We start from the raw sequence: 23,087 nt of genomic DNA, 5'->3' as shown, positions 1-23,087 counted from the left end.
CTAATTGATATTACTACCCTCAAAGTTTATCGTCTCCATCTTTATTATTTTATGGTTGTCTTTTATTGTTTTTCAAAAGCTTTCCCAATCCACTGGCATATCACTAATGTTTGCCACATTGTATGTTGTTTTCTTTCAATTTGATATTATCTTTAACTTGGCTGGTTAACCACGGTTGGATTATCCCTTTCTAGAATCCTCCTTTCTTATTGGAATCTGTCTTTGCTGTGACCTGTGAATTCTTAAATGTCTGCCCCTGTTTCTAAACCATCTTTGCTGCTGAATTCCTTTCCCACTTCGCTACAGCCAGCTCTGCCCTCATGCCTTGGTAATTACTCTTATTTTAACTTGTTACAGTTGTTTCTGACCAAGTTCATTGTTCTTGAACTAAATGCTAAATTCTACCTTGTTATGGTCACTGTTTCATAAGGGATATTTTATTCATAGAATCCCTACAGTGTGGAAACAGGCCCTTCGGCCCAACAAGTCCACACCGACTCTTGAAGAGAAACCCACCCAGACCCATTCCCCTACCCTATATTTACCCTTGACTAATGCACCTAACCTACACATCCCTGAACACTATGGGCAATTTAGATTGGCCAATTCATCTCATTTGCACATCTTTGAACTATGGGAGGAAAGTGGAGCACCCAAAGGAAACCCATGCTGACACAGGGATAATGTGCAAACTCCACACAGACAGTCACCTGAGGCTGGAATCGAACCCGGGTCCCTGGCACTGTGTGGCAGCAGTGCTAACCACTAAGCCACCATGCCACCGATTATTCTGATATAATTTATTAAACCTGCCTCATTGCATATCACCAGATGCAAATTAGCGTGATCCACGGTTGGATCCACAACATATTGTTCTAGCCATCTTTCCCAAAAACACTCTATGAATTTTTCATTATGGCTCTCTCTGTCAATCTGACTGTCACAGTCTATATGAAGTTTAAATCACCCTTGATTAATGTCCTGCCTTTATTACATACCCTTCTTACTTCCTACTTATTCTCTGTCTCACTGCATCATTACTGTTAGGAGATCTATAGAATACTCCTAGCAGTGGAAGCTTCCCCTTTTTATTACTTACATACGCCATTATGGATTCTACATCTTCCGTTTCAAGATCATGTCTTGCTATCATACTTATTCCATCCCATATTAACAATACTAACCCGCAAGGTGAAAGTGAGGACGACAGATGCTGAAGATCAGAGTTGAGAGTGTGGTGCTGAAAAAGCACATCAGGCCAGACAGCATCCAAGGAGCAGGAGAATTGACGTTTCAGGCAAAAACCCTTCATCAGGAATGATTCGAATCCACACCCCCCCTTTCCTTTTTGCCTGTCCTTTTGAAAAGTCACATTCCTTAAATATTTAGTTCACAGCTTAGATCTGCTTGTAATCATGACTTCATAATGGCTATTAGATCGTAAGTGGTTCTGTTTGCCGAGCTGGGAATTTGTGTTGCAGACGTTTCGTCCCCTGTCTAGGTGACATCCTCAGTGCTTGGGAGCCTCCTGTGAAGCTCTTCTGTGATGTTTCCTCCGGCATTTATAGTGATTTGAATTTGCCGCTTCCGGTTGTCAGTTCCAGCTGTCCGCTGCAGTAGCCAGTATATTGGGTCCAGGTCGATGTGTTTGTTGATAGAATCTGTGGATGAGTGCCATGCCTCAAGGAATTCCCTGGCTGTTCTCTGTTTGGCTTGTCCTATAATAGTAGTGTTGTCCCAGTCGAACTTATGTTACTAGTCATCTGCGTGTGTGGCTACTAAGGATAACTGGTCGTGTCGTTTCGTGGCTAGTTGGTGTTCATGGATACGGATCGTTAGCTGTCTTCCTGTTTGTCCTATGTAGTGTTTTGTGCAGTCCTTGCATGGGATTTTGTACACTACATTGGTTTTGCTCATGCTGAACATGAGTGAACAGAACCACAACAACGAGCACCCGAGCTACAAATCTTCTCACAAACTTTGATCATAAGTGTTAACTTGTATTAGTGGATTATTGTATCTAATTATTGCCCATCCTTGGTTGCCCTTGAGAAAGTGGTGGTGAGGTGCCTTCTTGAAACACAGTTCATTTCCTGTTGGTAGACACACAATGCATTTAAGGAGGGAATTCCAGGATTTTAAATAGGATTAGAGTGGTCTCAAGTTATTGAGTAAGGACACAAGTAAATTAATTAATTCCTTTCAGAGTACGTTGACAACGTAAAACATTCTGGTCACTGCTGTCTTCAATTAACTAATGATTCCAGCAGTGCACATGTTCCAAATGGCTCCAATTAGCTATTGTTCAGAGGTCACTGCTGTACCAAGGAGACATCAGTGACTGAATTGAAGTTCAATTTAAAGTCATTGTAGGAGAGAAACAGAGGCAGGGGAGGGTGCTCTTGGCCAGAAGATTCAGATTCAGATTCAAGTCCTACCTGCCTTGGTCGTGTGTTATAAATGTCTGAATAGGTTGTTTATAATAATTAGGAGGAGTGAGAGACCTGGGTCAGGATTCAAGTGGCTCCTGTAAGCCCAGTTTTTATCCATTAAAAGCTCCACCATTACGGGTTGGGGGCGTACGCTACTGTGAAGATTTCTTTCTGTGATATGATGTGGCCATCACCGACCTAACTGCTCTTGAACTGAATAGCTTGCTAGATCAGTTCAGAGTCAACCACAGAGCTGCAGACCTGAATCACATGTAGGCCAGACTAGGTAAGAATGGCAGAATAAGAATCCCCTTATTCTAAAGGGAATAAGAAACTAGTCAGGTTTTATGACAATTGGTGATAGCTTTATTGTCACCATTACTAAGACCAGTTTTCAATTTAATTTAAATTCCACTAATGGCTATAACAGGATTTGAACTCATATCCCCAGAGAATTAACCCATTCCTCTGGATTGCTAGTCCAGTGACATTACCATTATGCTACCATTTCCTATTCATTTGGTAGGGGTACAGCTCCCTCCAGTTTCAAACCCTGCCACATTTGGCATTGGTTCCTTCTGACAAGATCGAGTTAATGTCTGGGCAGAAAGAATGTGTAAACCTTTGACAGTGTACTGTTAATGATAAACTTGAGCAGCGACCCAGAACAATAATATCAGGGCAGCAAACTGACACCAAACCTGAGTAAATAAAACTGAAAGAACTGCTGATGCTGGAAATCAGAAACAAAATTGGAAATTGCTGGAAAAGCTCAGCAGGTCTGGCAACAGCGTGAAATCAGAGTCAACGTTTCGGGTACAGTGACCCTTCCTCAGAATTCAAACCTGGGCAAGCTAGCTTCTCTAATAGGCACAGGGTGTTCAGTCTTGAGCATGACTTGAGACTCGAAAGTTAGATCGTCAGAGCTCTTCTGCTCAATGTATCAGAAACGTGGGAAATGTTACTGAAGGATCACTGTGTTTTCAGATGGTCAGCCGTAATAGACTTCCCAACATTCTAGACAGGCACAGAGCTGGCTCAAAATTGACACAACACGCAGCCAGGAATCTGTTGTGTTTAAAGCTAGAAAGAGCTGCAATGTGGATAACGTTATGTATGTCTGCAGGTTTAATCCTCCAGCAGAATAGGAGCATCTGTTCTCCTCTTTCACTGACCATTTTCAGTTGTTGTAAAATAATCCCTGTGGTCTTGAGCTGAAATTGTCCTTTCTGCCCATCATCTAAACAGTAAGCATTTTACAGTGCTCTATGTGTCTGAGAGAGGGGAAGGCTTCCCTGAAGGTGATTGTATGTTGTATATTGTTGCTCAGGTGTAAGTCAGAACACTCTCCCACTTTCACTTGGTTTATATTTTCATTCAAAATAAAGTTCATGGTTTCAATCTCAGGGATGAGGGTGTGTGGGGGAGGAACAATGAATAGAAGTCTTCGTGAAACATTCAAAAGCTGAAAATCATGACTCAGGAATGATTCAAACCAGTTTGGGCACTTATTTAATCGTATGTTGCTCTAACTCCAGCAATTACTTATCACTGCATCATGATCCCCGGGAGCCAATCTGTCAGTATCATTATATCAGTATCAATGTGGCACCCATTTAATGAGTTGCTGATCTCAAAACCAGCCAACGTGGGGAAATGTCCACACATGTAGAGAGGCCACCATAACACAAAATGTCCAGTGGTCATGTCCCATGATTAGGGAGCAGGTCGTGCCAAGTTTCGGTCCCATTGTGAGGAAATCTTTCCAAATCAGTTCACAGGCTACATCAGTATGAAACCTATCCAATTGGTCTGATGCTGAGTTAACTTGCGGTCAGTGCTGCACCAGGGGTAACTGCTGAGATGGTGCTCATGACCCTGGGTTCGATAATGGAAATGGAATAAGTCAAGCCTGCCCTATCAGACACTAACCTTACTGGGAACTTGCACATCTAAGAATGGCAGTCTGTAATATTAAAGGACAAGTTGTCACTCCCAATCCTGCCAAACAGATGAAGAACAGTCACTTGAGGTGGGTGTGGTTGACAACTAATGAGGGCTATCAGCATCAAGGGAACAGTTCCCATAAAGTGTTGGCATCTTCAAGAGAGGAAGAGAGACAGAGAACTTTTAAAAAGAAAAAGAGGTGGGGAACTGACCGTTTTGAAAGAACCCCTTTCAAACGTTGTTTAATGATTACTTAGATTATTTACAGTATGGAAACAGGCCCTTCAGACCAACAAGTCCACACAGACCCTCCGAAGAGCAACCCATCCAGACCCATTCCCCTACATTTACCCCTTCACCTAACACTACGGGCAATTTAGCATGGCCAATTCACCTGACCCGCACATTTTTGGATTGTTGGAGAAAACTGGAGCAGCTGGAGGAAACCCACGCAGACACGGGGAAAATGTGCAAACTCCACACAGACAGTTCCCTGAGGCGGGAATTGAACCCAGGTCTCTGGCGCTGTGAGGCAGCAGTGCTAACCACCATGATGATTCAAAACAACTTGCTAACGTGGTAAAAATCCCCGTTTTGTTTTAATTCAGTGAAGAGATGTGAATGTCACTGGCTAGGACAACATTTACTCCCCATTCCTAATTACCCTTGAGTAGGTGTTGGGGGTGAACAGGGACAGGGAAAGAAGGCATGGCTACCATTGGCCCTGTCCCAGTCGCATACCCAGCCCCCCTGACCCAGACACAGCAAGTCCACTAGGGGCTCTGGTTTTGAACCTTGAGATACCACTGTGTCCTGGGCCCTGGTGGTGAGCCGCCATCTTGAACCATTGCAACCTATTAACATGTAATACCCAAATCAGGGAATCTAGGGAAAAGGAGAGCATCCACAACATAAAGTTGAAGCCCAGGATCAACCATGACTATGTTGGCTTGAAGAACCATATCATATACTCCTACTGCTAACTGTTATGTCCTTTCACATTGATATCCAAGCAGCGTTATTATTGGTGGGCTGTGAGTGATCCATCTCAGATGTTTATTGCTGATGGTGCTGATCATTTTATCTCTTATTTGAATTTGTTGACGAGCCAGAAAGTGGGTCAAGGCCATAAACAAATCAGACATGATCCTATCTCAAGGCAGAGCAGGCATAAGAGGCTGAATAGCCCAATTGTGCCTGATATCTCAGGTTTTTTTATTTTGATTTGATTTATTATTGTCAGGTGTACCTCGGTACAGTGAAAAGTTTTTTTTTGTTTTGCGTGCAGTACAGGCAGGGTAATAGAACAGAGAGAGGAATAGAATATTACGGCTGCAGAGAAAGTACACAAAAAGCAAGATCAACATTAAATTTAAAATTTGAGGGGTCCATTCAGAAGTCTAATACCAGCTGGGAAGAAGCTGTTCTTCAATTTGTTGTGATGTGTTTAAGCTTTTGTACCTTCTGCCTGACAGAAGAGGTTGGAAGAGATTATAACCGGGGTAGGAGGGGGCTTTGATTAGGTTGACTGCCGACTTGAGGCAGTGAGAAGTGTATATGGAGTCAGTGGATGGAAGGTTGGTTTGCGTGATGGACCAGGCTGTGTTCGCAACTCTGTGTAGTTTTTCACGATCCTGGGCAGAGCAGTTGCCATACCAAGCTGTGATGCATCTGGATACAAAGTTTTCTGTGGTGCATCTGTAAAAATTGGTAACAGTGTTTATGGACATGCTGAATTTCCTTTTACCACCTTCAGTACATTGTTATGTTCAGTAAAGCCTTTTAATATTCACTCCGATAAGGGTGGGCCTTGCTGTACTACAATGCTCCCAGACCTGCAAAGGCACTGTGGTTCAATGGGTTAGACTGCTGCTTCACACCACCAGGCACCTGGTTTTGATTTCAACCTTGGGTGACTGTCCACGTGGAGCTTGCATGTTCTCCTCGCTCTGTGTGGGTTTCCTCCATGTGCTCCAGTTTCCTCCCACAGTCCAAAGATGTGCAGGTTAGGTGGATTGGCTGTGCTAAATTGCCCATCATGTCCATGGATGTGCAGGCAAGATGTGTTAGCCATTAGAAATGCAGGGTTATGGGGGTAGGGTCTAGGTGGGATGCCCTCCAAAGAGTTGGTGCTGACTTGATGGGCCAAATGGTCTCTATGAGGGATTCTATGTTATTCTGTGTTTTAAATGACCAGCCATTGATTTTTAAGCAGTGACCCTTAGCTCTATGTTCTCCAAGAAGAGGAGGCATCCTCTCTATATCTACACTGTTGAGACTTTTCAGGACTTCATACATTTCAATTAATCACCTCTGACTCCTCTAAACTAAAATACAAGCCTAGATTGTCCAACATGTCCTCATAAAACAATCCAGAGAAAATGAGGACTGCAGATGCTGGAGATCAGTCAAAACAAGTGGTGCTGGAAAAGCACAGCCAGTCAGGCAGCATCTGAGGAGCCGGAGGGTCGACTTGCTCAAAACACCAACTCTCCTGCTCTCGGATGCTGCCTGACTGGCTGTGCTTTTCCAGCACCACACTTTTTAACTCATAAGACAATCCACCCATTCAAGCTGTTCGTCTCATAAAACATCTCTACTTCCAATGAAGCATTTGTATTATTCCTTCAACATACACAGTGTGGCAAATTTGCTTAAAAGCAAATTACTGCGGATGCTGGAATCTGAAACCAAAAGAGAAAATGCTGGAAAATCTCAGCAGGTCTGGCAGCAACTGTAAGGAGAGAAAAGAGCTGACGTTTCGAGTCTAACTGACCCTTTGTCAAAGCTTTGAAAAAGGGTCAGTTAGACTCGAACCGTCAGCTCTTTTCTCTCCTTACAGATGCTGCCAGACCTGCTGAGATTTTCCAGCATTTTCTCTTTTGGCGGCAAATTTGCTTTCTGTGTTGACTCCTGTAGCTGCACTGTCAAGACAGCACTTCTCTTAGCTCTCTATCAACTCCAGTCAAACTATTTGCAGGCATATGCATAAGATGGTGGGAGATACTGGGGTGGTTGTCATGCAGGGAGTGAGACGCTGCCCGACTGCCTGTGCTGTCGTGTAGTTATATCCCCAGTAAACATAGACCAGTTGCATTTGTAGAATGCCTTGCCTAACCTCCTCATATTCTTTACAAACAGTGATTTATGTCTGCCAGCTCTCTACACTGTGTGAGCTGCTGCTCATGATGAAGATTGTTCCCACTAATAATATCTTTAAGTGTAGGATACTACAGGACCTGTTTGGTCTAGTGCGGAAGAGGAAAACCACTTCCTGGTATAACTATAAGGATCTCTTGGAGTTAACAACATGTAATTTATTAACAAAAGTTACATGTTACGTCGATACTATTACTTTGAGGAGGGCCAGACGTTCAGTCTCATTCCTTTGAGATCTTAAGCTGTTCTGCCTACACATGGCATCATGATAATGGGCTGTGCTTATGGCTGTATGAATCCTCTCAGGGAAGAAGGGAGAAAATGGCCTCGTGGTATTACTGCTGAACTGTACTCGAGAGAGACATAGGTTCAAATCCTACCATGTCAGATGTTGGAACTTAAAGTCAATTTTTTTTTAAATCTGGAATTAAGAATCTAAGGGTCACCATGGATCCATGCCAATAGACAGGAAAAGAGCCCCATCTGGTTCTCTAATGTCCTTGAGGGAAGGAAACTGCCATCCTTACCTGGTCTGGCCTACATGTGACTCTAGACCCAATGCAATGTGGTTGACTCTTAACTGCCCTCTGGGCAATTAGGGACGGGCAAAAACTGCTTGGTCTGGCCAGAGACACACTCATCCTGTGAATGAGTTTTTAAAAATGCAACAAGTTACAAAAAGGGCAATACTCCAACAGTACTTTAGAAAGCATGACACTCAATTTCTGCAGTGCAAGGTCCTACAAACAATGTATTCCTGACCAGACCGTCTGTTCCCATGATTTTGTTTGAAGGCAATTATTACCTGTGATATCACACTGGTGCCAGAAAATCTTTTATATCTCAATGAGGGATGGGTTTAACACCTCATCTGAAGAGCCACACCTTGCAACAGTGTGGCACTCCCTCGGTACTGCACTGGATTGTCAGCATGAATTATACAACAACTTCTCAGTGTTCGGTCTGAACCCATTGCTTTCTAGTTCAGAGGTGTGGAAACAAACACAATCAGGAGAGGAGTGAGGCAGGCCAATCAATGGACTAACAGCAGAGATTTGAGGACTCAGAGTGTCTGGACATGAGGCAAAGGGATTTGTATACCTCGGGATGCAGACATCGGGGCAAGACTGGTATTTGCCGCCCATCTCCAATTGCCCTTCATCTGAATTGTGTGTCAGAGGGCAAATAAGAGTCAAAGCCATATGTAGGTGAGTTCAAATAAAGTGCTGGGGTTTATTCCTGAAGGAGGGAAAGCGAACCAGATGGTCTTTGACAAGTGAAGATAATTTCCTGATCACCATTTCTGAGACTAACATTTAAACCCAGATCTTTATTGATCAAGTTTAAATTTCACCAACTGCCACAGAGAGATTTGAACCTGCGACCCCTCCACCCTGCCAAGGCTCTGGTATAGTGGACACTGTGACGGAATTTAACAGAGACTTTTTAAGGGAGAACTGACAGGTATTTGAAACAGCTGAAAGTACATTGCAACAGTCGGAGTTGATCGAGCGAAGAGCCAATACTGACACAGTAACAAAGTGGCTTCCTTCTATGTTGTAGCAGTTGATTCAACACAGTATTGCCATTCCTTCACTGTCACTGGGTCGAAGTCCTGGAATTCCCTCCCTAATAGCATCGTGGGTCAACCCACAGCAGGTGGACTGCAGTGGTGCAAGAAAGCAGCTCACCACCACCTTCTCAAGGGCAATTAGAGATGGTCAATAAATGCTGGCCCAGCCAGCAATGCCCATACCCCACAAGTGAAAAAGCTTTTTAAATGTCAATGATTTTGTGACTATCTGCCAGTTATTATAAATTAGGCAAAAGTGAGGACTGCAGATGCTGGAAACCACAGTTTAGATCAGAGTGGTGCTGGAAAAGCACAGAAGGTCAGGCAGCATCCGGGGAGCAGGAAAATCGACGTTTCAGGCGAAAGCCCTTCACCAGGAATAGAGGCAGGAAGCCTCCAGGGTGGAGAGATTAATTTGGGGGGGGGCTGGGGAGAAGGTAGCAAAGAGTACAATAGGTGAATGGGGGTAGGGATGGAGGTGATAGGTCAGAGAGGATTAGTCTTCCTGAGGCAGGAATAGCCTTTAATTAAGATAGGTAATTATATTTTCACTGTATTTTGTTTTGCTGGATCATCTTCCCGCGCCCCCTTTCATGTTTTGATGTTCCACACTCATTCCCTCTAATATTGAAATGTAAACTCACCACCAGTTGAGTCTCTCCAATGAGTCCTCTGGGACTATGGCTACTATTCCTATCCTGATGATTCCTTTGGTTAGCCCTTTGGTTGCTATCAGAGGACCCCCTCTCAGATTGGGTCAGAAGCCTCCCTCTATATAAAATTCCAAGGTCAGTGTATAATTCTGGGAAAAAAATAGCATTGGTGAGGTGTGATGGGATTGAAAATCTCTTAAATTGGCAGTGCGAACTCTGCTGGAAGACAGCAATGGTGAGGGATATACTTTTGAACCTGGTATTAATGTTGAACTCCTGTAAACCGCGCCCCCCCCCCGCTTTCAACTTCCTTCTCAGCCACACTCTCCAATATCTGTCCAACTTTGGCAAGTATAAGAATAAAAGGCAATAAAAGAAATCAGACTGTGGGGGCCCCTGGTTCCCATCAGGCAAATGATATTAATGAGATCTGATGGGAACAGGAAATGTGCAGACATAAGGCAACTGTGAATCCTGGGAAAGGTTACTTTCCCTTGTCTACCAACTGGCCCCTTAACCACAGCTGTGTTGAATCACTCAGTGCTTACAGTAACAGGATAAAGTTCAAGCAGAGAGCCAGACTTGCCTCGGCTATTAACATTTCCTTACAGACAAACTAATTCATCAAATTAAATATCTGTTTTTCTGCACTCCAGAGCTGAATGAACCTTGTGATTCCAATTGCTCCTGAACTGAAGCTTTCTGATGACTGCAACAAAGAATCACCTTCATAGTTGCTGTTGTTGTAGAATCTGGGTCAAGAGACGTTGTGGTAATGTCACTGGACTCGTAATCCACTGGTTCACAGATTCAAATCCCATCACAGATAGCTGATGGGAGTTTGAATGTGATGAGCAAAAATCTGATGTTAATACCCAGGTATCACTGGAGAGGGAGCACTTTGTGCCTATCAGTATTCTCAATGTTATTAGAGAGAGACTACAGGGAGCAAAATGCCTTATCTCCCCCCTCTAACTCCATTTTAATTTTGATTTTGGATTCCCACTCGCCCTCACCCTCACCTTTAGTGTTGTTGCATTGCCTTTAATGGGCTCTGCATATAAATTGAACAATTGGAAATGTGAGTGGTTTGATGATGGTGGTAATAGGTGAAAATTGTCACAGGTTGTGGAAAATGCCGTTTGGTTGTATGTGATGGTACTAATGCATTTAGAAAAACAAATAAAGCTCTGGAACTAAAAGTCTTGTGGTGTGGTGATGGTGTCCCTACCTCTGCCCTTGAAAGTCCAGGTTCAAATCCCTCCTCAGAATGTGATGGCTATGGAGATGTGTCATTTCATGTCCGAACAGGTTAATTTCGAAATAAATCTTTAAAGGGCTGTTATGATACAGCGGTAGTATATCTACCTTTGAGCCACAGGGACAAAGTTCAAGTCTCATCTGTTCCAAAAGGATGTCTGAAATGATTGATTACAAACATTTTGAAAATCTGGAATTGAATCTGCCATCAATTAGTTTTAGAATTCTAGTTTTCCAACTTGTCCATGGCCTTACTCCACTCTATCTCAGAGGTCTCCTTCAGCTCATCCAAGGTTTTGCCCTCTGGAGCTGCCAAAGTCCTACACAAGGAAGTTCCTTCCTTGAAGAAGAGTCTGGAAAATTCCAGGCCCTGCAATCCTGACCCAGGAGAAGGAGCCATAGGTGTTCTGGTATTGGTTTAGGAGGTGTTCACCATGAGGTTATTAAAGCCCGCTGTCCTCTGAAACAGTTGCACAGGTCAGCCTATGTGCACTTTGGTGCACAGCTTCTAAAACCAAAAAAGATTCCACCCCTTCCACACACTCCCCATGCTCCATCTTGGTTCCAACATGAACTCTCACACCCTCCATACTAATCTAAGTCCCCATCCATTGTCCCTTGGCCTGTTATTATCCTATGCCATCTTATTGCCAACCCAAGTCTCCCATTCACCAACCTATGCCTTTTCATCCTCTACAGCAATGCATCAAGCATCCACCACTGGCTGACCGCAGGAGGTGAAGTGAAATAAAATTCTTACATACCCATTGATGGAATCACTATTTTTAAAAAAACACTCACTGATAAAACATTTAATTTCCTTCAAATACTTTGTACCTTAATAAAACAAGTTTTTGTATTCATAACCCCACTTCAAAAAACTTTAAAGGACTTGGAGCTGTAAATCAAACTGTGAGCTGACAGGCTCCCCACTGTGACAATGATAGGTTGTGAAATCACTCATGCAGCACAAATTCTATTATGATAGCTTTAGGTATTATGTCACCAGTTAGTGAAATACCAAAATCTATTTTTGGTACTGCTGATAGACTCTTTTTCAAACATTTAAAGAGCAAAAGTTTTAATTAACTTGAAAGCTTGACTGCTCCCTTAATAGCCTCCTCAACAGTTCCAATCAGCTTGACAATTCCAGTAAGTTTATTCACTTTGTAACATATATTACTGTGTACATCTTAACAGTCCCAAAGAGCACACACTCCTCCCACAGGACATTTTACCTCTCTCAAATGTTTCCCTGCATCTGTCCAAAAGGCTTTTTCTTTACCCTCCCTCTCCAAAGACCTCCGGTAGCTTCAAACTTTCTTTTCAAGGGTCTAATGTCCACAAGTAATGTTTTGGACATCTACAGCATCCTCCTACAGAAATGTCCTGGAACTGATATGACTGACCTCCAATAACCACAACCATCTTCTTACGTGTGACATATGACTCCAACCAGCAGACAGTTTGCCGCCAATGATCATTGATTCCAGTTTTGTTCAGGCTCCTTAATGCCAGACTTAGTCAAATATAGCTTTGATATCAAGAGCCATCATTCTCACCTCCCCTCGCCTCTTTAGGTCTCTAGCTTCACCAGATGGTCTGCAGTGATGCAAGAAGGTACATCACCATTCATTTCCCAAGAGCAATTAGGGATGAGCAAGTCCTACTGTGGATGAAATGTATAAAACTGAGTAGAGACGCTGTTTGTGGGGTCTTCTGTCTGCAAATTTGTTGTCCACATTTCCAATTCTCACTCTTCTGAACATTCTTCGGAACCTTACTTGACTGTTACATTGCCCCAAAGCCCTAGGAGGTGCTACATAAATGCAATTTATTTTTCTGGCGGTGTGACTTGAGGGTGAGCAGCAGTTGAGTTAATCGAGAAGGGATGGGGGAGGGAAAAGGTTGCAAAGACAACCTTCAGTGATCTAACAACACAGTTAGACAAACCCAAATGATCGATTCCCCTCAGTTTCAGCACAAGCCCAGCATTGTACCTTTGGTTCAGTCAGATGACATTACCTTAGTGCTGGAGACTGACTGGGTTGTGTCAGTTTCTGCAGCCCCACCTACTATTACAAACTTGAATGATACGGAGCTATTAATCCTAGGAATAATCATCACACCCAATATTCATCACATCGCAACTCCTACCAAAAGCCTTAAAAGTAATATTGTGTGGAAATGTGCAGTCTCCTTGGCACATATTTGCTTTGAAAGCATTAAAATTAATTATTTTTCATGATCTTTTAAAATTATTGTTTGATTTCCCATAAGATTGCTCATTAAGAAATATAATTAGACCACCTTCTGCTTTCTCACCTCTGCTCGTCTCTCACCTTCTAATTATTTTGCAAGGTTCGGGATGACAGTATAGTATGCTGTGCAAGAGTGCAAAGAGAGAAATATCATTTGGTGGAGAGTGGATTGATTTGTAGACTGCTGGGCAAGAACAGAGTTGGCTGGGATTGACTGGAATGCGAGGTTGATTGAGGAACAGGAACTGAACAATGGACTGTCTTCAAAGAGGAGATAGCTCAGGTATAGTCCCTCAAATGTGAAAGGTAGAGCAAACAAATCCAGAACTCGCTGGATGACAAAGGAGACAGAAATTAAGATAAAGAAGAAAACATGCGCTTAAGTGTCAGGTCAAAACTTAAACTGAGAACAGAAATGAATATCAGTGGTTGAGAGGAGAGATGACAAAGCAAATGAGAGAAGCTAAGAGTAATTACGAGGAGAGACTGGCAGCCAACGTAAAGATGTGTCCTAAATTGTTCAATGGCCAGATAATAAAAGGGTAGCATAAGAAGGGGTAGGGTTGATTAGGGGCTGGAAAAGGGGATTTGCTTGTGGAGATGGGACTGCGTGGCTGAGGTGTTAAATTAATAATTTGCATCTGTCTTTATCGAAGAGAGAGATGCTACCAGACCATGGTGACAGAGGAGGGAACTTAGTCACATGAAGTGTTCACAATTGTTAGGATGGAAGTGTTGGTACTTAAAGTTAATAAGACATTGGAACCAGAAGAAATGCGTCAAAGGATTGTGAAGGCAGTGAGAGTGGAAATTACAGGGGCTGTGGTCATAGTCTTTCAGCCTTCCCTAGACTTGGGGAGATTGTAGCATTGCAAACATTGTGGCCTTCTTTAAGGAAGGCGGTAAGGACAAGCCCAGCAGTTACAGACCGGTCAGTTTAACAGCGGTGGGAAATCTTCTAGAGACAGTTGTTCGGGATAGAATTAATAGTTGCATGGAAAAAGGTGGTTCATTAGGAAACATGGATTTCTAAACTTTAACTAGATTTCTGGAGTTTTTTGAAGATGGAACTGAAAGGCTCGACAAGGGTAACACTGTTGATCTGGTGTACCTAGACTTTCAGAAGGCGTTTGATCTTGTACCACACACAAGACACTTATGAGGGAAGTTGTAAGTTATGGAATAAAAAAGTCACAGCAACATGCATTTGAAATTGGCTGAGGCATAGGAAACAAAGAGCAATGGCCAATCAACACTTATCAGGTGAGAGGAGGTTTTGTAGTGGAGTATTGCTTTTCCCTTGCTTGGACCTTTGCCCTTCCTGATACATATTAATGATTGAGGTCTTGGTGTGTAGGGTCAGTGGTCACACCACATCAGGTTATAGTCCAACACGCTCCGACAGCTTGTGATTTCAAAGAAACCTGTTGGACTCTAACCTGGTGTCGTGTGACTTCTGACCTATTCCAACCAATCCAACACCGGCACCTCCACATCTTGGTGCATAGGGAAAAATTTCAAAGTCTGCAGATGCCACAAAGCTTGAAAGAGTTACACACTGTGAGGAGGACTGTGCAGAATTCCAGAAACACATAGTCAAGTTAGTAGAGTGGGCAGATAGATTGATTGATTTAATGTTGTCACATGTATCAAGATATAGTGAAAAGTTTTGTTTTACGTTCTTTGCAGGCAAATCACACCATACAAAGTGCATCAGGATAGCAGAACAGAGTGCAGAATAGAGTGTTACAGCCACAGAGAAATTACAGAGAGAGAGAGAGATATCAGAATTAGCATTTGAGAGGTCTGTTTAAAAGTCTAATAATAGCAAGGAAGAAGCTGTTGTTGAATCTATTCGTACGCATATAAAAACTTTTTCTGCCGATGGAAAAGGGTGGAAGAGAGTATAATGGAGTGGGAGGGGTCTTTGATTATGTTAGTTGCTTTCCCGAGGCAGTGGGGAATAGAGATGGAGTCAATGGAGGGAAGGCTGGTTTGCGCGATGGACTGGACTGTGTTCACAACTCTCCATCGATTCTTTCAGTCTTGGGCAGAACAGTTCCCAAACCACACTATAACACATCCAGATAGAATGCTTTCTAAGGTGCATCTATAAAAATTTGTAAGAATACTTCTGGACATGCTGAATTTCCTTAGCTTCCTGAGGGAGTAGAGAAATTGTACAGGATGTTAGTGAGGCCGCACTTGGAGTATTGTGTTCAGTTTTGGTCACCTTGCTATAGGAAGGATGTTATTAAAATGGAACGAGTGCAGGAAAAAAATTACAAGAATGTCACCAGGACTGAACAATCTGAGCTATAGGGAGAGGTTGGACAAACTGAGACTTTTTCTTCAGAGTGTAGCAGACTGAGGGGCGGAGGGATCTTACAGAAGTGTATAAGATCAAGAGAGGCATGGATAGGGTGAATGCACTTAGTCTTTTTCCCAGGGTTGGGGAATCGAGGACTAGAGGGCATCAGTTTAAGGTTAGAGAGGAAAGAATAATAGGGAACCTGAGGGGCAACGTTTTTACGCAGAGGGTGGAATATTCTGTTTGGTGCATAATTACATTTAAAAAGTATTTAGACAAATACATGGATAGGAAAGGCTTAGAAGGATATGGGCCAAATGCAGGAAAATAAGGTTAGCATGGATAGACATTTTGGTCAGCATGGGCCAGTTTGGAGCAAAGGGCTTGTCTACATGCTGTAGGTCTCAATGACTCTATGACTTAGTTGTGTTTTCTTGACCATCTCATCGACGTGGGTGGACCAGGACAGATTGTTGGTGATCATCGCTCCCAGGAACTTGACGGTCTCAACCATCTCCAGCTCAGCTCCATTAATGCAGATAGGGGCATCCCCTACACTCCAATTTGTTAAGTCAATGACCAGCTGTTTTGTTTTGATGTTTTCATTGTTGGAGAGGTTATTGTCTTTACGCCACGCCACTAAGCACTCAATCTCATTTATGTATTCTGTTCACTATCCAACCTACAATGGTGGTGTTGTCAGATAGGTGGCAGTGAGTTTCAATGCAAAGAAATGAGTAGTGATGCCACTTTGATAGAAAGAGCATTGAAAGATAATATAAAATAAGGGGCAAAAGTGGGTACTGCAGATGCTGGAGATTAAAGTGGTGCTGGAAAAGCACAGCAGGTCTGGCAGCATCCGAGGAGCAGGAAAATCGACATTTCAGGCAAAAGACCTTCATCAGGAATGAGGCAATATAAGAGGCACAATTCCAGAGTGGGTATAAGGGAGGAAGGAGCTGGGCATATTTATGCACAAATCATTGAAGGTGGAAGGACCAGTAAATGAAACGGATAGTATTCTCAGCTTTATGAATAAGGACAGAGATTTCAAGAGCAAGGACACAATGTTCGTCTTGTATTAGACGCTTTTTAGACCTCACTGAGAGTTTTGTGGAAGTCCCAGGCATCTCAGCATAGGAAGTATGTGAATGCATTGGAGAGAGTGAGGAAGGGGTTTACAAAAATGGTTCTGGGGGTGAGGGTCTTCAGTTCTGAGGATAAATTGAAGAAGTTGGGACTATTGTCCTTGGAGAGAAGAAATCTAAGAAGAGATCTGATTAAGCACTGAGACCTGGTTTACAATATCATGAACAGACTTGACAGAGTAGATCAGAATTGTTTTCCACGTGTGAAAGGAGCAAAAGCAAGGCAGCATCGATTTAAACTGATCTACAGAAGAAACAAAGGGTGAAGGTGGGGGGAAACACTTTCACACAGCAGTCGTTAGGGTTTGGACTGCACCGACTGGAAGAAGTGGAAACATGTTCTGTTGACAGATTCAGGAGGGCACTGGATGTTCATATGAGTCAAAACAGTGTGCAAGATGTGGGAGGAAAACAGGAAATTAGCCATAGATAATGATGATCATTTAACAAGCTGGTGTAGGCATGATGGGCCAAATGGCCTCCTGCATCGTAACACTTCTGTAAATCTGCGATTGTAATCTCCACCTCTTGCTTTACCTTTCTCCCTTTCTACCACCTGACTTCTCTTTCCTGCGAGATTCTTTTGGAGTTGGGTCTTGATTTTTGTGAAACAGAGATCCCAGATTGGCTACCCATTTTCCAAGCCTGTCAGTTCTTATTGACTGCTGCCTCACTGTGCACCACCAAAGCAAGGTAAGATCCAGCTCTGCCTTCTCCAGATCTCCTGCTTGTTATATACGTTGCTTTGCAGGAGCTCAGGTGCACCAGAGAGGTCGCAGTGAAGAACTTTTCAAAGTATTCGTGTCAATTTTCACATATTTCTAATTTATAATAACATGCACATAGCCTTTGCATGCGGTTGACATTATCGCTTCTGTTTTTAGATTAGAGTGGTGCTGGAAAAGCATCCAAGGAGCAGAAATATCGATGTTTCGGGCAAAATGCCTTCATCAGGAATACAGGCAGAGTGATTCTGTACTCAAAGGCTGTCCATCATGGGACGTATCACAGGATTATGACCCAGAGGGAAACACTAATAATTCTTAGAAATGAATGTCCTATTCACACTGGAGCTCATTTTCAAGTGTACGAGTTGGATCAATATGTTCCATTCACAAAGTTTATTGTTTTCTCTTTTCTGGGTAATGTAGCTTTCTGTTATGTAGTCAGGTGTTAACCCTTTACACTATGGCGGTTTTCTTCTCTGTACCAGCACCCACAACCCGCACACCACCTCCCCCACCCACATTCCCATTCTCCCCATAAGGCATTCCTCAAGGCTCACTCTAGAGACCTGGCTATCAAATCAAGGCAGACACTTCTATAGTACCAGGGGAGCACAGTATTGTCAGCAGCACTGTCTTTCCCATGAGACATTAAACTGACGTACTCCGTCCCCCATCCTCATGAGTGGATGTTAAAGATCCACTGGGCCTTGAAGAACAGAATTCTCCCGGGGGGAGATGCAGAGAGATAGAAAGAGAGGAAGGTGTAGTTGGAGGTGGAAATGATTAGGCAAGAGACAAACAGAGACAGTTAAAGGAGATGCACCTATTTATTTTTCTTAATGAGCAACCTCAAGGGAAACGAAATGGTAATTTGCAACGATTGTGATTTTTAAAAAAATGTTCTCACCATTATTAAAAAGTGAAGATTACCTCATGGAGCTTAGCTACTGTACTTTTAAGAATAAATTATTTTGTGTTCATTGCTTCGGTGGGTCCTGTGGTCATGAAAGTCACGATATGAATGCAGTATGTGCGTCTTGTATTTACCTGTTTGGCAGCATTTTAACTCGTCGCACATTTCTCTCTTTCTCCATTTTGTTCACACTCACTCACTCCCTTACCTCCCACAGAGGCAGATTCTGTGCCTCAGCTCTGATAGTTGCAGAAGAATGTCTGGTGGAGCAAGGTAGACAGGGGATTCAGGGCCCAGCCAATGAGGGAATGGGTGGTCCAGATTTGGGCAGAAGGGAGAAGTGTGGTGGGGATGCACAGATAGGGAGGAGCTGCATGGAAAGGTCCAAGGGGCCATTTGTGTCCTGAGTTGCTGATAGAGTGGAGGAGATCAGACTCTGTGCTTGCTGCTTGTTGTGTGGGGAGGCACGGTGGATCAGCGGTAAGCACAGCTGCCTCTCAGCGACAGGGACCTGGATTCAATTCCACTCTCGGGCAACTGTCTGTGTGGAGTTTGCATGTTCACCCTGTGTGGGTGCTCTGGTTTCCTCCCACTGTCCAAAGATATGCAGGTTAGGGTGGATTAGCTAAATTGCCCATGGTGTTCTGGGATGTGCAGGCTAGGGGGGGTTTGTCATGGGAAATGCAGGGTTACAGGGGACGGGTCTGGGTGGGATGTTCTTCTGAGGGTCGGTATGGACCAGTTGGGCCAAATGGCCAGTTTACACACTCAAGGGTTTCTATTCTATTCTAAATAAGGGTGAAATGATGAATTCCGATGTGTGCAATATTTCTGACCATGTTCGTGCTGCAATTAAAATAGGAAGGCTTGCATTTATATGGCAACACATGTAGACGCCAAAGCACTTTACTGTACTGTGCAGCTGTTTTTATAATGTTGGAAACACAGGAGCCAATTGTGCACAGCATTCTGACACAAACAACCACGTGACTATGAGTTGGGGAATAAATACCATACAGGACATTAGAGAGAAGTCCCCCATTCCTCTTCAAAGTAGAGAACCTTGGGGTCTTTTGCATCCTCCCAGAAGGCCCTGCTTTTATGTCTCATTCAAAAGATAGCACCACCAACAGGCCAGCACTCCCTCAATGTTACACTGCAAGGCTAGATTTGATATGGTGCGTGTGCCATATTCAGGGTGGAGACTTGAACATGTAACATTCTGTCTCTTGGAAATGAATGCTACCATTGAGCACAGCTGGCAGGTAAATAGTAGCCAGTGGATATGTTTACCACGGCAGGCCAATTGTTTTAACCTCTGTTTTATTACTTTATGTTTCAGAGCAAACTGATTGCCGGAAGGATTATCCCAGCCATTGCCACCACAACAGCTGCAATCGTCGGTCTGGTGTGTTTGGAGCTGTACAAGGTTGTGCAGGGTGACAAGCCGATAACGGCCTACAGGAATGGCTTCTTCAACTTGGCCTTGCCTTTTTATGCTTTCTCTGAGCCTGTCCCAGCTGGCAAACAGAAGGTAAGTGGGTCTCCCTCAGCCCTTGTTTAAACAAGGTGTGACAAACCCCTCACCATCTGCCACAGGTCTTGACTGCTGAACCCCACAAAACAACCTTCAGCACCTTGAGCATTTAGGAGAGGATTAGGTCCTCCATTTAATCTTGTTAAACCCAAGCACTTTGACGTAATTTTTACTGAACAGCTGAGGGGCTCCCTTTGCAATGAGTACAAGAGCTGGTGTGATTTACCTTTGTTCTGCCTTACCACACACATTGTTATCGTGTGGCAGAATATGTGTGTGCGTGCCCAAAAGGTATCATCAGACACTGCTAATTCCACCCTATTAGTAGACTCTGTTTCTAGGCAACCATGCTGCTTGAGTGACTGGAGACAGCAATTTACACAACTCGTCCTGACTCATAAATAGCCTAGAAATCCCAGAATAGGAGACAAGAGGATTTGAACCTGTGGGAGTCTGGAGTATTTTTAGTGAAAGATTGATCTTTGTTGTTCAATCGCTGTGCGGATTCCAGGGGTTGTTGTTTTGTTTGCCACATGTAAAATTGCCCTGACCATTTAGCATGGATTTGCAGGGTCTATTAGTCTAAGAGATATTACTTTTCGGGAAAGAATTTACCTTTAATTTTTGTCCTAATTGGACATTGAAATTTATTGAGGTTGTGTTAACACAATGTTGAACTGTGGTTGATGAAAGACGTAAAAGTCAAAAGAAATTCTTAAAAAAAAATCATATTGGACTCAAAACGGTAATTTAGTTTATTTCTCCACAGATGCTGCCAGACCTACTGAGTATCTCGACCACTTTCGGTTTTAAATCTCCAGCATCTGCAGTATTTTGCTTTAATGCAATTGAAAAAAAATTGTGTTTGAATTATGACTAAACTGACACATCTGATTGCAATAGTACCAACAATTTGGTGATCAGATTTGATAAGGGTCCCTGTGCATTCAACTTCCATTTCTTTAGTGTGACAATTCCCACAGTTTCTAGGATTTTTATCAAGGCCATCTCATGAAACTGAACATAATGTATTCCACCAATATGAGAGAAAGGTATTGAAATATAGGCCTGAACCCTTCTTTTCTCTAGTATCATTATTGGCGAGAGGACTGTTGAACAAACTCCTATTGAGATCTAATATTAAGGGTTTGAGTAATTTCCCCCAATCAGAGCTGCTGTTGCTACAACAAATTTTTCTAATTAGAGTCGAGAGTCTGGTGCTGAAAAAGCACTGCAGGTCAGGCAGCATCCTGATGAAGGGCTTATGCCCGAAACGTCGATTCTCCTGCTCTTTGGATGCTGCCTGACCTGCTGTGTGCTTTTCCAGCACCAGACTCTCCACTCTGATCTCCAGCACCTGCAGTCCTCACTTTCTCCTTGTCCTTTTGTTTCATCCATTCAGGGGATTTGAGCCTCACTAACTAGGTCATCATTTGTTGCCTGTCCCTAATTGCCCTAGAAAAGGTGACAGTGAGCTGCCTGTTCATCCACTGTGAGTCAAGCCTTTGCTAATCCACCGTTTTGAAGAAAAGCACTAAAGTTGTGGTGTAGAAGGTACACACTATCTATGTGTTGTACTGCACATGCATAGTCCAGTTTGTTTGCCATTTGTGAAAATCATCATTTGAGATTTTCTGAGAATTCACACCCTGCAATTGCCAGCGTTCTACTGTATATGGGTTCCGACCACAGTGTTATTAAACTTGACACCCATCTGCAAGTGTTACGTGAGCCAGGTAATTTGTGATCCGTCTGTTGCACAGGAAGAGGTGCGAGAGTACTGTGACCTGAGCACAGATGTGCCTTTTCCTGATAATATCACATTAGGACTTCTGTTTGGGATCATTTAAAAGTAAATCTGTTGTGGTGACCCTTCAATGCCAGATGGATGTGCAGATGGTGCCAGTGTGTTATGTTCCATCCAGAAGGCTGTACCTTATAGGTTACAAACATGTTTACTCAAAAAGTAATATGAATTACAGAAATACTGTGCAGTTTGATAGAATGAATGCCACAATGGCTCGGTGGTTAAATATATCACCCTGTATTATGTAACAAATTCAATCCATGATCAATTCCCCTGTTGGAAAATGGCTTTGGATTAACCTTGAGGAAAGAGAAAGACTTACATTTATGTAACAACCTTTCACAACCTCAGGACGTATCAATTAAGCACCTTACAACAATCATTTTGAAGTATCATCATTTCAATAATGTAGGAAATAAGGTAGCCATCACAAGAAAGTGTGACACTCTCAACACTGCCACACGAGCTTTGGCTTGAGCTTTATTCTCACATCCACAGGCCACAGCATCAGAAAATAATTGGTTTTAAACCCCCGTTGCAAATATATAATAGCTTACTCCCATGTTTGTGTCTCAACTTTATGTAAGGATGAACAGACAACAGCTGAGCAGAGTGTCCTGACAGCTCAGTACTGGCATTGTCCCATCACCATCTGATATTACTCAGGTTTCTCACAGGAGCAGACTGACCTGATTTAGCTTTGAGAAGACTCCAGCTGGCTCCTGCCCTTTGAACTCTGGGGTCCGATGCAGTTCACTGAAAGCCAGCAGCAGCAGAGAGACTGGGTGGAAGAAAATGCATCTGTGTCCAATCCTGGGAGTATGAGTTTACTTTGTCACAAAGTAATGCCCTGCATCTCTGGAAGAAACTTGAAAGGATTGACAAAAGCTTCACAAGGTCGTTGCTAGGGTTGGAGGATTTGAGCTATAGGGAGAGGCTGAATAGGCTGGGGCTGCTTTCCGGGAACGTTGGAGGCTGAGCTTTGATGTTATAGAGGTTTATAAAATCATGAGGGGCATGGTTAGGGTAAATAGTCAAGGTCTTTTCTCCAGGGTAGGAGAGTCCAAAACTAGAAGGCATAGGTTTAGGGTGAGAGGGAAAGATTTAAAAAGGACCTGAGGGGCAACCTTTTCACACAGAGAGTGGTGCATGTGTGGAATGAGACATCAGAGGAAGTGGTGGAGGCTGGTACAATTACAACATTTAAAGGCAACTAGATGAGTGCATGAGTAGGAAGGATTTAGAGCGATATGGACCAAATGGAACTAGATTAAATTTTAGGATATCTGGTCAGCCTAGATGAGTTGATCCTGGAGGATCATCTCTACAACACTGAGTCTGTAACTGAATAAGCCAAA

At 43.1% G+C, this 23,087-nt stretch overlaps 1 protein-coding gene across 1 annotated transcript in view; it reads left to right on the top strand.

Moving 5' to 3' along the window:
* uba1 (ubiquitin-like modifier activating enzyme 1) overlaps window positions 1-23,087 on the top strand; it is a 297,482-nt gene that overhangs the window by 179,683 nt on the left and 94,712 nt on the right. The window contains exon 22 of the mRNA XM_087994098.1: window positions 19,728-19,919. Within this exon, the coding sequence (XP_087850224.1) occupies window positions 19,728-19,919 (192 nt within the window). The remainder of the gene's footprint in view (window positions 1-19,727; window positions 19,920-23,087) is intronic.

Source organism: Chiloscyllium plagiosum, unplaced genomic scaffold, assembly GCF_037043375.1.
Source record: "Chiloscyllium plagiosum isolate Xiang-an unplaced genomic scaffold, Cpla_swu_hap1 HiC_scaffold_14, whole genome shotgun sequence".
Classification (NCBI taxonomy): domain Eukaryota; kingdom Metazoa; phylum Chordata; class Chondrichthyes; order Orectolobiformes; family Hemiscylliidae; genus Chiloscyllium; species Chiloscyllium plagiosum.
Note: the sequence above shows the minus strand (reverse complement) of the source record. Positions and strands in the feature narration are given on the sequence as shown.